Source organism: Lactuca virosa, chromosome 2, assembly GCF_052849685.1.
Source record: "Lactuca virosa cultivar CGN04683 chromosome 2, Lactuca_virosa_CGN04683_v6, whole genome shotgun sequence".
Taxonomy (NCBI): Eukaryota; Viridiplantae; Streptophyta; class Magnoliopsida; order Asterales; family Asteraceae; genus Lactuca; species Lactuca virosa.
This window is the reverse complement of record NC_136427.1, coordinates 116,518,656-116,533,986: the sequence shown is the minus strand read 5'-3', so window position 1 is coordinate 116,533,986 and position 15,331 is coordinate 116,518,656. Positions and strand designations below refer to the sequence as shown.

General features: G+C 33.1%; 1 protein-coding gene across 4 annotated transcripts; it reads right to left on the bottom strand.

The window, feature by feature from the left end:
* Positions 1 to 552: 552 nt before the first annotated feature.
* On the bottom strand, positions 553 to 13,667 carry LOC145159389 (protein SEMI-ROLLED LEAF 2-like). Of its 4 annotated transcripts, none has more exons than XM_079078352.1 (21): positions 13,611 to 13,667; positions 13,332 to 13,414; positions 12,928 to 13,073; positions 12,647 to 12,721; positions 11,230 to 11,345; positions 10,593 to 10,707; positions 10,278 to 10,406; positions 9,252 to 9,299; positions 9,026 to 9,111; positions 8,752 to 8,948; positions 8,395 to 8,675; positions 8,138 to 8,287; positions 7,781 to 8,062; positions 7,533 to 7,697; positions 7,002 to 7,077; positions 6,439 to 6,566; positions 4,449 to 4,646; positions 3,260 to 3,373; positions 2,974 to 3,075; positions 1,380 to 1,574; positions 553 to 922 (listed from the first exon to the last, which is right to left on the bottom strand). In XM_079078352.1, exons 3-21 carry the CDS (start codon positions 13,060 to 13,062, stop codon positions 773 to 775), a joined length of 2,742 nt encoding a protein of 913 aa, XP_078934478.1. In that variant the 5' UTR covers positions 13,063 to 13,073; positions 13,332 to 13,414; positions 13,611 to 13,667; the 3' UTR covers positions 553 to 772. The 4 variants fall into 4 exon arrangements, with proteins under 4 accessions (XP_078934478.1, XP_078934481.1, XP_078934480.1 ...); XM_079078355.1 differs by having other exon boundaries at positions 6,466 to 6,566; XM_079078354.1 differs by having other exon boundaries at positions 7,533 to 7,682.
* Positions 13,668 to 15,331: the final 1,664 nt, after the last annotated feature.

Genomic DNA, 15,331 nt, shown 5'->3' with positions numbered 1-15,331 from the left:
GAATTAAATACATTCAATTTGGGGATGATGTCAACAATTTGATCTAAGGGTGGAAAACATAGGATTGAAATACGATCAAAGGGCCCAAATTATTTGTGATGATGTCATAAGGTTTCTGTTTTAATATATATTAAAGATATGTAAAAGTATGTTGCTATTATAGATAACGAAATAAAAGTATGGGTAAAAATTAAATAGAATTGTCCATATTAGTAGCATAGTAATTTTCACAACTTATGACGTCAATTATTACTTAAACATGGGTGAAACTTCAAATGGGTTTATCTTTTACCAAACGAATAATGAAGTTTTAAAATATGGGCTTTTCTTGGCTTTGAAGTTTGAAAAGTTGCATTTAGATGGATTGCAATTTTGTTTAGTAATGATTTTATTTTATATAATTACATACCGTGTTAATAAAAAATAATTTGAAACTAGGCATCTAAATATTTTATTTTATATAATTACATACCGTGTTAATAAAAAATAATTTGAAACTAGGCATCTAAATGGACACACAACACAGGTGGCAAAGATAGTTAATGAGCCAAGTGCGAGAAACATCATACCTTTATTATAGAATGTTCTTTCTATTACAAAACTGCACATTAATTTTTTTTGTTCTTATTAATTAATGTTTATTTTAAAAAATCTACTCAATTATCTGCTAAAAGAATATTATGTGAAGTGTAAGCTGCTATGCTATGCTATGCGTGCATATCTACAAGACACAAATATGTGGAGTGAAGTTCCCTAATAATAATAATAATAATTAATATGTTGCTTCCTTCAAAAACTTGTCATAAGAGCTTAGCGGTGGTAACCGGAAAGATTGTTGTCTATTTGGGCTTAAAGGAGGTACATGCACAGCCCTATCTATGCTTGTTAATGATTCATCTTCCACTTCTTCCACCTCCAATTGCTGTTCCAAACACCAACAAACATTTAACTCACCAACATGTATTAAAATCAACATATTTCAAGGATCACATACATAAATTGGAGATGAAACTCTAGTGTTCCAATCGACTATGTTTGTTACATGGGACAAACTTTCTAGGGCTATTTTCAATGATAAGGGCATTCACGTCTTTTGCACAGAGCTTGACTATTTCCTACCTTTTTGGGTGGAACAAAAATTGCAAGATTTGTCCTAACCACCTATGCTTATTGTTTGGTTTGATGGAATTGAATGTGATAGGTGGAATAAAAAGAAGTTGTTTGATTTGTTCCATTTCCTCAGACAAAACAAATAACTTCTTTTTATTCAAATGGAATGATCCGTTCCATTCCGTCCCGCTTTCCATGATGCCAAACACTACCTTGGTATCTTTGTGGCAGAAAACATTCATATATAGAAAGATATTTAATATTCTTACATTTTTTGATATATTATGATCATGGTCACCGGATGCCAAGGCTTCATGTTGCTCCTTAAAGCTTTGAAGGAGAGACATTTTGTGCTGTTTACCAGTAACAAGATCCTCACATTGATTTTTAATTTGATCATAAGGACAAGGTGCAGGTGAGGACTCATCCCCCATGTTTTCTACATCAGAGGCCGTTTCCGCTACCTGATAGCATAGTGACACAAGTTAAGTTGTCATTCATTTTTGTGTTATCATGCAAAAAACAAGCAACATACTTTTTATTGATTTGTTTATTATAGCATCCTACTTTCGTTTCTTTCTCGTATAGCATTGTACTTTGAAAAATCTTACTCAGTTATAGCGATGTCATCCAAATACAAACAAATTTTCACTGCTATAATTAGGTAGGTTACGCTGTCCTATATATATATATATATATATATATATATATATATATATATATATATTAACTTTAATACAAGGGCTAAATGCAAGAAATAACAACGTACTTTCATTTATTTGTGTATGTATAATAATATCCTTATTTCAGGCATGGGGTGATGATGAAATAAGGAATGCTTAAAGTTGAAGCTCAAAAGGTTTTGTGCAAACCTAGATACATTGGCTTGGTTATAAGATAGTTGGTGCATAGAGTTAGATTCAAGAAATAGCAACGTACTATCATATATTTGTTTATAACAAATAACATTCTATGCTAGAATCTTCCTTTTACAACATTGCACTTTGGAAAATCTACCCAATTGTAATTGTAGCACTGGCATTTAATACAAAGCAATTTTCACTGCTAATGTTTACAAGTACAAAATCCTAATAAGAAAAAAAACTGAAAGTACAATGCTATAATTGTGTGCATTTTTCAAAGTACAATGACTTAATAAGAAAAAAAATTGAAATGTTGTAACAGAAAGAAATGAAAGGGGGATGCTATAAATATAATAAAATAAATAAATAGAAGCTCGGTATATTGCTATATTTGTGCAGGGAAATCTCAAATAAACTTCCAATATTTTGGGCCAGTTTACGGTTTAATCACAAATTTTATTTTTTGAACAGAAAAGTCTCGATTAGTTTATATTGTCCCCAAATTAACGAAACAGTCCTTATTATTTATTTGTTTTTCAACAGAAAATGACAGATTATCATTATAAATTTAGATGATCGGGACTTTTCTGTTTGAAAAATAAATGTTGGGATTAAACTGTAAACTGACCGAAAATATTAGGATTTTATCGGAGATTTCCCTTTTTGTGCATATAGCCCTTTCACATAAATGTGAATTGCACTGCAGGTCACTAAATTTCTAACTGTACATCCAAACCAAGATCACTAAACTTTCTAATTTTGTTCCAGTTAAGTCACTCAGTCAAGTTTTGTTGAAATAGCATCCACATGAGTTTTATTATACGTCCTACCTAGGTCACTAAACTTTATAATTTTGTTCCAATCGACTAATTTTTCACAGGTTACAATGATAACATACATGGACATGTATTTATTTTACATGTACATGGAGATCACAATGAGCATATATATAGTAACAAATAATTACACAAAAGACAGGTGATAGAGTAAAAAGACATACTGATTCCAATAGCTGGTCAACACTTATAATGTCAAGTGAAGGTTTGTGATCTGATTCATCTGAAAATTCATCTTCTTCTGTTGAGGCAGCATGAGGCATATCCTAGGACAAGAAAAACATTTTTGTAAATATAGGGAAGTAAAAACCTACTCCTTTTGTTGCATCATGAAAACGTAGCATGTGTTTGTCAAATATCAGAGAACATACACCAGATCAATATATAATTACAGACGCAAGTGAAAGAAGATGTGCATGCATGGTATAATTGAATAATAAAAAATATAACCTGATGAATAGGCTGAAGCTCCATTTGTGGGCACGGCGGAGCTCCTAAAGGATATTCCTCATCAGGCAAGAAACACTGTGAAAGTTGTGCCTTCATATTTGATACTTCTTGTTCCTGAAACAACATTCAGAAATATTTACTTATGCCATATTATTATCTATTTATCAGTCAAATGGTCCCAAGTATTCAAGTTCATGTATTTAGAAAGCATTAATTTAACCGCATGAACCTATCATGATGAAAGAACAGCATGCATGCAAGCAAACAATCACGAAAATAACACCTGGTAATTATTGGCCCTTAAAACAAGTTCATAGTCATCTAGCTAACCAAAACTCTTACATAATTTTATTAGGACAATAACACCTACAAATTTAATTTATGTTCTGGATTTTTTTTTGTCAAGTTGCCTACATGTTCTTTCAACAGTCGGGACATATAACTCTTTTCCGTATTAGTTTTCAGGTTTGAACGTAATTTACAATATACAAACAGGATTTATTTGCTGTGCCAGTAATAATATGCAAATAAACACAAGACACTTAGATTCACGACTGAATTTGGTTTTTAACCAAAAATCACAATTTATGCAGTTAGGGATAAAGTGAAATTTCTAACCAAAAATGGACCAGTTTATTATTTTCCCAAAATTTTATATAGCAACTTTAATGGCTAAAACCAAAATGTTAAACTTCCATTCCAGGGCCCTTTTGTAATTTCAGAAACTTGAGAGTCATTTAATAACTAATTATAGCACTGGAAATTTTTTCTATGGTCTGTCTAGCTTTTGAGAAGTAAGACAGAAGAATTGAAATGAATTTTGCATTAATATCATTCTCCCCTTCGAGATGCACAGTATCTCCCAAGAATCAAGTTCAATGAACAAAAACAAGCTAGCTACCCAACAACTCAAAACAGACTTCTTCTTATACACCCCCTCTTCCTTTTCACCGACTTACTGATAAAAGACATAAATGCCCCCAGTAAGACTGCTTATTACAAACAGGCTGTAACAGAGGAAGTATCTCCTAAACCTCAGTGGAGGTTTACCATAATTGGATAAGTACAATGCTACAATAGGAAAAAATAAAAGTAGAATGCTATCATAAACAAATCAATAGAAATACATTGCCAACTGAAAAGCAAAAAAAAAAAAAATCAAAAAATCAAAGAGGGTGGTTGTTATTACCTCCGATGATCTCCCAACCCTTGATACCAAGTGCATCGAGAGTGTATCTTTTAATTGTTGATCCTTTAAATCAACTGAAGAGAGTGCATTAACTGCAAAGCCTTCATCTGCTTGTGACCCATAGCAGTTCTTGTCACCCGGTTCTGTACAAATAGCCTGCAGCCTAATATCTTCATCCAAGACAAGATATGGATCCACCTGATATATGGTATAACTTTAGTAAATACAGCAAGTTCACTCACACTCACACTCATAATAATTTTAAGAGACTAAATGCAATGCAATGCACTTTCATTGATTTGTTTATTATAGCATCATACTTTCATTTCTTCCTATTACAACATTGTACTTCAAAACAATCTACCCAAAACTATAGTAATGTCCTCCAAATACAATTTTTTTTTTTGATGCGATGATTAGGTAGATTTTTCATGTAATGTAAATAAGGAAAACTGAAAGTACAATGCCATAATAAGAAAAGGTTGAAAGTATAGTGCTATAATGAAAATAAGTTGCTATTTCGTGCATTTAGCCCTGATTTAAATCGAACATTTAGAATGTCCCTCAATCAACATGCAAAGAAAATATCTAAATGTTAAAGGAGCCAGGGTAGTCCAACATATTTTAGTCCCATCACAAAAACAGAAGTGGCCCCTCAAATTATGAAAACCATATGGAATATCGAGTTAGGTTAAAAAAGAATTCCATCAACAAGATTTGAACCCATATCTACCGATTAAGAATGGGCTCAACGCACGAAATAGCAAGCAATATAATTCCATTTTTTTAAGGCTTAATTTCATAAAAGACTATATATTGGTTTTTCTTTTTCTAAAAAAGCCCTTACATTTTTTCATTTTTTGATTTGGCTCTTTTAGCAAGATTACCGGTGATCTTCCGGTTTTACACGATGTTTTTCTAAAAAAACCTCAACTTTTTCTTTTTTCGAAAAAAGCCCTCACATCTTGCTAACTTTTTTGTTTGGACCAGCTTTCTTGTTTTGACTCATAATTCCTCTGTTTTTCATGTTGCTGCTGTTTATGGTGTTCTTGATAGTTTTTAACATTAAAATCTGATGGAGACATTTGATTTTTTTTTCAAAACAAAACGGCTTATGGCTTAGGGCTTATGGATTATGGCTTAAGCCTCATGGCTAATGGCGTATAGCTTATAGCTTATGGTATATGGCTTATGGCATATGGTCTATGGCTTATGGATAAAGACAACTTTTGAACTCCAAGTAATCTAAGATACCAAGCTAACTTAGACCGCTGTTCTTCACCTGCTACAATCTCCGAGCAACTGTAAATAGATTTTTTTTTTATGTATTTTGTCAACAAGAATTGGACACAACATCGTTTCTCTTTGTTTTGAAAAAAAACAAACATCCTTCAGATTTTAATCTTGAAAACTATCAAGAACATCATAAACAGCAACAACATGAAAACATAGGAAGTATGAGCCAAAACAAAAAAGTTTGCAAAATGTGAGGGTTTTTTAAAAATAAGAAAAAGTTTAGGTTTTTTTAGAAATTTTTTTTTGTGTAAACCGGAAGATTACCGTTAAACCTGTTAAAAGGGTCAAATCGAAAATATGGAAAAACATAAGGGTTTTTTAGAAGAAAATTAAAGTTAAGGTTTAATTGGGTAAAAACCCAATATGTAGGGGTCTTTTGTGTAATTAGCCCTTTTCAAATTATGGTATCCTACTTCCATTTCGTTTTATTACATCATTTCTCACTGAGCCATTATACTTTGTAAAATATACGTAATTATAACATTGTACTTTCAAATATTTTTTTTTTCTTATTAGGACATTCTATTTTGAAAATGTATCCAGTTGTAGCAGTTTGTATTTGGACGACATTGCTAAAAGTGGGCAGATTTTTCAAACTAAAATGAAAGAAAGTAAAGTATGATGTTATGTTATCATAAACAAGTGAAAGTTGAGGTTACATCTAAGTAGTATGAACTATGAAGTGAAAACTGACTGTTTCTTCTGTCAATGTTGATCTAACCATAGAAATCAGCTCCGAAAGATGGCATGCCTTTGCAGACACAATAATCATGTACGAAGCCAGCATAAATAAAGGTCTTCTCTGAGATGGTTGTTGGACACCTTTTACACATACAACCAACCCACATTAGATACTTACAACCAAAAAATAGCAACCTACTTTCACTAATTTGTTTTTTTATATATATCACCTTACTTTCATTTCTTCTTATTACATATTAGTATTACTTTCATCAAAATGATAATATGATATTTATCCTTAACAAAAAGAACATTATATTGTTCATAATGATATTACAAATATTAATCTGGAACCAGGACCAGGGAAAAACTACAGAAATGATCTTTATTCTACTAATGCAGTTGTACTTACTGATTGATATAGTCAGCATCCAAGCCTACCGACAGATGTAAATAAAGCATAGTCCTCTGGTCTATCTCTTAAGATATTAAAATAGGAAAAAGGAAACCTAGAAAAGGGTAAATATTGGATATATATCCCAACTGCATCAAAACTCAAATCTAGAAGAATACTACCTTGTTGGCTCAGAGAGATGCTTCTGAGGGAAAATGCCAACTGGAAAAACCGTAGTAAGGCCACATGATTTGAATTCTGAAGAAAACCATGTAAACAATTTCAGCGAATAGACAATGTAATTTGGAATGTTTTGCTTCTTGTTCTACAAGTTGTTTATAGTTTGTAAAGCTTTATTGGTAGATGATAAATTTTCCAAACTTCTGGTATTGTTTGTGTAAGAATTATTGATGTTCCAAGGATCAATCTGCAAACCTCAGAAACCCCAGTCAGTTTTGCAGATTGCAGAACATCCGGAGACTGTTTTGCCTATTTTCTGATATCTAACACTGCAGGGGGGACTGTTTTTCAATTTTATATTACTTCAAAGGCTGTTTTGAAATTACATGAAGGTTTGGGGGCTTTTTGCAAGGTTGTGGAAGTTAGGGACCACTTTGCTAACAAAAAGCAATTCAGTCTTGTCCAGCTCCAATCACTCAGCTTGTTTTTTTTTTTTTTAAAAAGTCAACATGTATACAAAGAATATGGCATACCTTTGCCAATATAAACGATAAGGCAAGAGTATATGTATGTGCCATTGCCTCAAAATTTGCAGGGGTATTCTCCATGGATGTTGCCTGAATCCAAATGGATGTAAGAACAAGACTCATTTGATGCCCACTCAATCGCATGGAAGTAAGGGCCTGCAGAAAGTTAGTCTTCAATTTAAGTAGAATTAAAGTTGTTTGGTTTTGTGTTTTACCAATATAGAAAATATAGTTAGGTAAAATATGCAACATACTGCATTCCCATCACGGGTAGAAGGGTTTTCTTTCTCCTTTGTCTCTTCATCTATGGTTTCAAGTGTCGCTTTGTGAATGGACAAACTTCCATCTGCTGCTACTTTTTGTGAGATTAGTGATGGAATGGCAGCTTGAGAAGGTATTAGGTCATGGATGGACCAAGGTTGACTTAAAGATGGGATTAGCACAATTGAGAAAACACGGTGTGCAAGTAGTCGTGTTTCATGATCCGGGTGTGACATTGCTAAGAGCAAGTGGTGAAAAAGAGCATCAGGGAACGTCTGCAAACTCCAAAATATATATGGTTAAAGTTACTTAGTTAGACTGGTGGAAGAAAGAAAGAATTTTTCACTTGCCTTTCTGGAGTAGGTTATGTTTGGAATGGAGCTTATAACTTGTGCAGTTCGATAAAGAGCAGAAATACTTGGTCTAGCCATAGCAGAACTAATGGGGAGTTTCTCTAGCAGTACAGCCATGGTATCCAGAATTGGTCCCACGTCTCCAACCTACACATATATACAATTAATTACACATGCATGCATGCATGAGTTAGTTGTAGTTTTTAGTGTTGGTAGATTTTTAAGGAGCATTAGGAACAAGGCACATTACAAACCTTACATGAGAGAGTTGAGATGCAGTTTTCTAAAGCGCACTGAAGATCAATATAGCAGGTATCAGAGGCGTCTCCAGATAATCTCTGTAGGCACTTGCGTAAGTGTTTGATGAGATCGGCTATTGCTCCAACAATGCTCACCAACGCATCCTGCTGCTTTGCATGCTTCGACAGTTGTGTAGCAACATTTACAATATGTAACTGCAAAACCGGCTGCTTCACAACATCCTTGTGATCAACGTGTTTTACCAAGATAGCCAATAATAGATGGGATCTGTCATCTGAGTTCAAAAACACTACTTATATACATACATACATACATACATACCAACTACTTATAATTAACTCCATGCTAACCTGATTCCTCCAACATCTTTTGCAGATACTTGAGAACAGAAAAGGCAACCCCTTTCTCTGGGAGCCAAAGCTTATCCGTGTCAAATTTATGAAAAAGAGGTTCCAGGACATGTCGTACACTTGTTACCTCCTTCACTGATTGGGCCATATTATGCAAACAAACCTGGGCCCAGTAACAAGGGTTCTTGTATGCATCCCTGAACAAAATCAAGACCTTATTTTAGTACACTTGGTTTGGTATATATGTTCAAAAACTCAAACTAAGGGCACTTACACTGGAGGGACATCTTCTGGTTTAGGAAAGGGAGGATTGTGTTCCTGTTGTTGGTCACTATAATTTTCCAGAGTCACCGATATAATCTATTTCAATTTAATTCATAACCAACACAAGTTACATAATTAATATATATACGTCTCTGGAGTTTTTTGTAATTGATTATGGGAATATTACACCATGCTTTTATACTAACAGTGAGTTGAGATGAGAAGATGCAACATACATTCTCAAAGTTCATAGAGACATGAGGTTGCTCGCCGATGAAACGCACCTACTCCAAGAAAAAGATCAACAGGTATATTAATTAGATAAGAGCATCTTGACCTCATCATGTATAGCTTTTTTGCTTTGCCACGTCACCTTTCCCCACTAACTTTATCAAACAAAATGTTATTAACTTAATTCATCTCCAATCAGTCATCACTTTCAAAAGCTTTTTATGAAGTTAACTAATTTACCATCATCTTTGTGAAATATTTTATAAAGCCCCCTCGTATGATTTGTTAATATTAACGTATGTGATATTTATAAAATTAAAAAGTACTTCACAATAATAGTAAATAAACACAATATATTACATACAATACATGAAATTAAACAATATATTACAATGTCGGCTCTTTTCTTCTAAAGAAAAAACGATGATAAAATTATGACATTTATTATTTACGGTTAAAAAAAATATCATATCATCATTACAAATTTAACATTTAATATCGGAGATTGAAATGATACAAAATAATTAGTTAAAACATATATAATAAAACTTTAAAGGTTAAATAATATAAGGGAGTAAAATGAAACAGTTAAATAAAAGCAACGATAGATTAAAAAAAAAGCATTTAATAGAATCTAACCATGTTGTATTATTGACCCAATAAGCAATTCACTCCAATGGTAAAAAGCTTTCTTTGAGGTTGATTATTGATATATGAACTCTCAAAAAAACTATCATTGGAGATGCTCTAAAGAAACTAGGCGAATGTGTGCACAGTGTGAGAATGAAATTTTATCGTAAAAATAATGAGTGATACATTTTGTTTATAAATTTATCATTAGTTTATTAGCTTACAAATTTTTAGACCAAATATCTATGAGACAAACATTTTGTATTTATAACAAAATTACCACCAACAATAGAGTTGGAAAATTATGTTATGATATTCAATTGTTTACTAACAATATGTAATCATCAAATTCATGCTATACAAACATAATGAAGAACATAGAGCAATGAAAGTGAGCTTACCATAAAGGCCAACACTTCAAGTCCTGCTGACCTTAACCTCAATGTTCTCTCATCATCTCCAACTTCTTCAGCCAATTGACAAAGCTTTGGAACGAGGCCTTCCAGATTGAACATGTATGCAGTGTCCACCTGAAATTCATTCACCATCTTTGTCAATAGTCAGGAAATGAAATCAAAAGGGCCGGGGGTGAAAAGTAAATATGGTATAAAACTGCTCCTTTCCCGGATGCATGTGAACAACATTTGTGTTACTCTTTTACATGAATTTTTGCAACAACATCATACTTGAATATGAGTCAGAGACAATATATATACCTGATTGTTTATGAAGTTGACAAGAGCATGACAACCAAGAATTTGCATTTCATCTTGTCGTGTTTCCTCTAAAAGGGTCCCAACAATTCCCAAGAAACTACTGGCAAAGAGTGGCCTGAAAGTTTCTGGTGAATTACAACTGACCTCAAATCCAATACAAAGTGGTATGTATGTATATTATGTAAAAAATAGCTATGTCCATGAAAGAGGTTGAGCATCAACAAAGCGAATTTGCAACTATACCAAAAAAGTTTCATGAATATAAAAGGAACTAAAGTAAAAGAAGAACTGATGAAACCTATATCAGAGGCCAATCCTAAGGCCTAAGGCCTTTGACATAGAGCTATTACACCAAGAAAAGAAAAGAAAAAATGCCCAGCTTGTGTAACCATAGAATAACAGAAACTAAATTAACTAAGCAATCCAAGAAATAGACCACAACCATGACTCGGGAGTGGGAGACAAAAGATGGATTGATATAATTAAAATCTTTAAATTCCATATGGGAGCAATAAAATGTGTATGAGTTAAAACAGTGGGGAGAAGAGAGCTTTAGGTTAAAACATTGAAAATACATACCTAAAAACTAGCAAGTAAAGTGAAGAAAGGATGACTGGATGAACATATCCATACTTACATCTGTGTCTTACAGGTGGATAGCAATCTTCCGTAAACAAGAAGTACAATTTTTACAGCAGCAATGTTTTCATTCCGCAAATTCTTGTAAAACTTTTGCTCTAGGTAATCATTGATCTGTAAGAGAAGAAGAAATCATAGATACATACAATCATTGCTTGTCACTCAACTTCAATAACATTTTTTTTTTAAAATAAATCTACAAGGGTTTTAGGGCATGCTTATTTGTTTCCCGAATTGCCATATGACAAGGTTCCCTCAAACATAATAGCAGTAAGTATCCTATGATCAGTTCAAAGCACTGTCAGCACAATCTACATGGGTAAGAACTCGGGTGCCTCTATTCTACATCTCTATATAATAGTCCTTTTTTTTTTTTTTCTGGTATCACTTTCTTCAGCTATTTCAATATTCTGTAGAGTGGTTAACAATTCTTAGGTGTATGCGCATAGATGGGCTCACAATGCATATTGGCTACAGAATGCAATGTCGGTTCTAACATGAGAGTCACCAACCAATTCTTTATCTAAGACTCCTCAAATCCTTTAATTTGAGTGTTCAACTCGGGAGAGAATTTAGATGTTCCTCCTCATCTCTTTTATTGTCACTCACAATGATGTTGTCAACATGTATAAACAATAACAACTTCTCTTTCAGTGTTTAATAATGAGGATGTGATTCCATTGCTCCATTTTATATATATATATATATATATATATATATATATATATATATATATATATATATATATATATATATCCCTAGATTTCCCATCCTAGGTGATGCTTGCTCGGGGAGATTGCTTTATCAAACCTGGAGGAAGGTCCATACAAATTTTTTACCCCCAAATATCACTATATATAGGTTAACTAGTTCCATTTTTAAAAGCATAAGAATTTTAAGAATTAAACAGCATTATGGCGATGATACCCTAAAGTTGCTAGCTCACCGAGAATTCCATGAAATACATTAATCTAACTGACAAGGCAAAGCCCTATACACCCACAAATGAAAGCAACAACTTTTTTCCTAATCCACGTGGATTACAATCTCCAACCTAAGGGCTAAGGGATAATCAATCTTTCTCCTAGGAACCAAAGCATCTTTTATGATTGGAAATATATCTCTAATTATTTCCTAGAACAGATTTGGAGTTGCAACAAACTTTTTAGAGAGTCCAAGCATATAATTACAAATAAAGGAAAACTCTTTTTCTTGTAGAGCGGCATAACATTGATATTCTTAACCAAAGTTTCTAGAAAAAGAAATAAATTCTATGATCATTTAGGATCAACAAGATGCTCTGTGAATTCAAGAGGTCGGATGTGTACTAAGTATACTGAACGATTACATATTAAGAGCATTTAATTTGATTACACTGCAAGCATACATCAAAGATTGAAAGATACAAGTTTTACCTTAGGTATGCGTAAAGGATTTTTAGAAGCATATTCACAAAGCTTCCCAATCTTCCGCTCATTTGGCTCACCATCCTGCCATTTGATGTTATTGATTAAAAAAATAATCAGTCTCAAACAGCACCATAACCAGATAAAAGAATCATGAGTCGAGAATGTTAATTGTCCTAGAAATAGGAAGGGAGATTCTAGCTTTAAATAATATATGTAGTTAAGCCAAAATAGATAGTATGATTATACTTAATCGTAGTAGAAAAAGTGAAGTAAGTTGAAGTTGTGACCTGAGAGCGTGGGAATATTTCTGCGAGAAGCGTCTTATAACGTTTTACTGGATGTCTGGACCTAGCCCTCAATGCAGGGCAGCATACACAGCAGATGCTACACAGGGGCAGAACACGTCTCGATATGACCCCCATTTTCTTATCATCTGCAAAATGATAGTTCGTGAAATTCCCAGCTGTATAAATATACATATAAATCATGGCATTTCGACATGCCCTCTTTCAGGGTTCATGCAAAACGTCGTCACCCAAGAGTAGAGTCAAAGAAAGGACTTGATTTCAGTGGCTTTGCCACCGGGCCAACCCTTGGCGTTTACAGATCATCCATAGGATAACTAAAGAGGCGATACGATTTAAAGGGAAAATATTGAAATTGAAATTCTGACGAATTAAAAGATACATACCAATACCAATACCAATGCTAATTGTTGTTCATAGTAGAAATTGACAGACTTCATAAACGAGTCTGATACCTTGTGTCCTCGATCTGGAACAACACGGAAACAAAACAATGAGGGACGACTTAAAAATCTGTGACCGAATCATACCAGTTGAAGATGGAGTTATGAATCAGTTACACATTTAATAGAAAAGGGGAATTTGAATGAAAGAAAACAATTCAATCGAAGAAATGTTATGATTTTACGTTTTCACTAACAACACAAGAAATCGGTGAAACTTACTCCCACTACGTTGAATGCATGTCCGATGGCAATCATGTGATGAGAGTATTGTGTAGAGGTGGCACCTGTACATAAGTGCTCATTAAAACACAACTTTTTAATGCCGATCACAATACGTTGGATGGGGTCGGGTAAAAATTTATATTAATATACTAAAAAAATATTATAAGTTATATGTTATTAAAATAATAATTTATTTTATTATTAAAATCATAAACATTATACGATATATATTAAATTTTGCCAAATGTTTTTTTTAAAGTCACATCAAATAATATAGCTTTTTTTCTTAAATTTTGTAAAATTATATAAATGTTTGTAAAATTACAAAAATTGTTTGTATGTTTGAAATGAAAATTACATATATAGTCCCTATTTAATACTAAATTTATAGAATAACTCATGTATAATAGTGTAAAACCATATTATAGAAATGGTCCATATGTAATAATAGTAAAATTACAAATTTGGTCATTATGCAAAATGTAAATGTTATGGAAATGCTCAGTGTGTTCTTAATTTGTAGAATTACAAAAATGATCGATATACAATAGTAAATTTATAGAAATTGTTCCAATGTAATAGTGGAAATGTACAAATTATAGAAATGGGCTATACGTAAGTAGTAAAATTGTACAAATGTCTCATGTGTAATAATGTAAAACAAAATTACAGAAATAGTCCCATGTGATAATAAAATTATAGAAATTATTCATGCCTTGTAACATCCAAATTTCCAAACCAAAATTTTCATTTTAAAATTGATATAAAAACATTGTTCATAAAAATCATCTCAAGAAAATCACAGATGTCAAATACAAATTATCATCAAAATATCATAGTGTACCAAATATTCAGAATCATAAACTGCAGGAGAATGTGTACAATCAAGCTTTCACATTCCCACAATCCTCAGAAGTACCTGAAACACATTTAATCAACTATAAGCACAAAACTTAGCGAGTTTCCCAAAATATCACATACAACACAACACAAAATAAACAGCTATGGGTTATCAGCAACCCTGGAGACTACCCGCAGTCTTAGTGGAAAAACAGCACGCCCTGTGGGTTATCAGCAACCCTGAAGACTACCCGAAGTCTCAGCACATATAGTAACTCATATCAAAGTAATGGCACATAGACCCAACTGGTCATCACATATATAAAAATATTCTACCACATAGGTAAGAATAGTGAGGATACTCACCTTGCAAAGATGACTGATAAAACTCACACCCGAGCTGTCGGAACTAGACTCCGCCTAGTAATTACACCAATTAACCCTAATTAATAATTAAGGTAATTTACCATACTCCATTATACTTACCATACTCCACTAGACCAAAGACAAGTATAATCCACATTTAGGGCAAAAGACTATTTTGCCTCTTCAAAAATCCTCACAAATCCTCCTAAGGCACAATTGGTAAAAAAAGTCAACGAAAGTCAAAGGTCAGCACTCTGACTATTACACACGGCGTACTAAGCTCTACGTTGGGCGTAGAGCACAAGACAGGAAGGGATCGGGTTCGCAATTGGCTATGTTGGAGATAGCCAGGATTACGCTCGGCGTACACGACTTATCTCAAAACTCAACTTTTAAGGTCTTAATCATTAAGACGCTTTACCCAATCCTTAGATCTGACTCTAAAAGGTATCCTAATCCTTAAAGCTTCTGACTTTATACCTTTGCATGGCTAAATAGAGCTCAATCCCAAA

Coding starts and splice junctions, on each gene's coding strand:
- LOC145159389 (XM_079078352.1), bottom strand. CDS start 13,062: ATGGGGGTCATATCGAGACGTGTTCTGCCCCTGTGTAGCATCTGCTGT. Junction 8,288..8,394: donor TCTCAACTCTCTCATGTAAG/GTTTGTAATGTG, acceptor ATATATGTGTAG/GTTGGAGACGTGGGACCAAT. Junction 7,698..7,780: donor CTACCCGTGATGGGAATGCA/GTATGTTGCATA, acceptor CTTAAATTGAAG/ACTAACTTTCTGCAGGCCCT.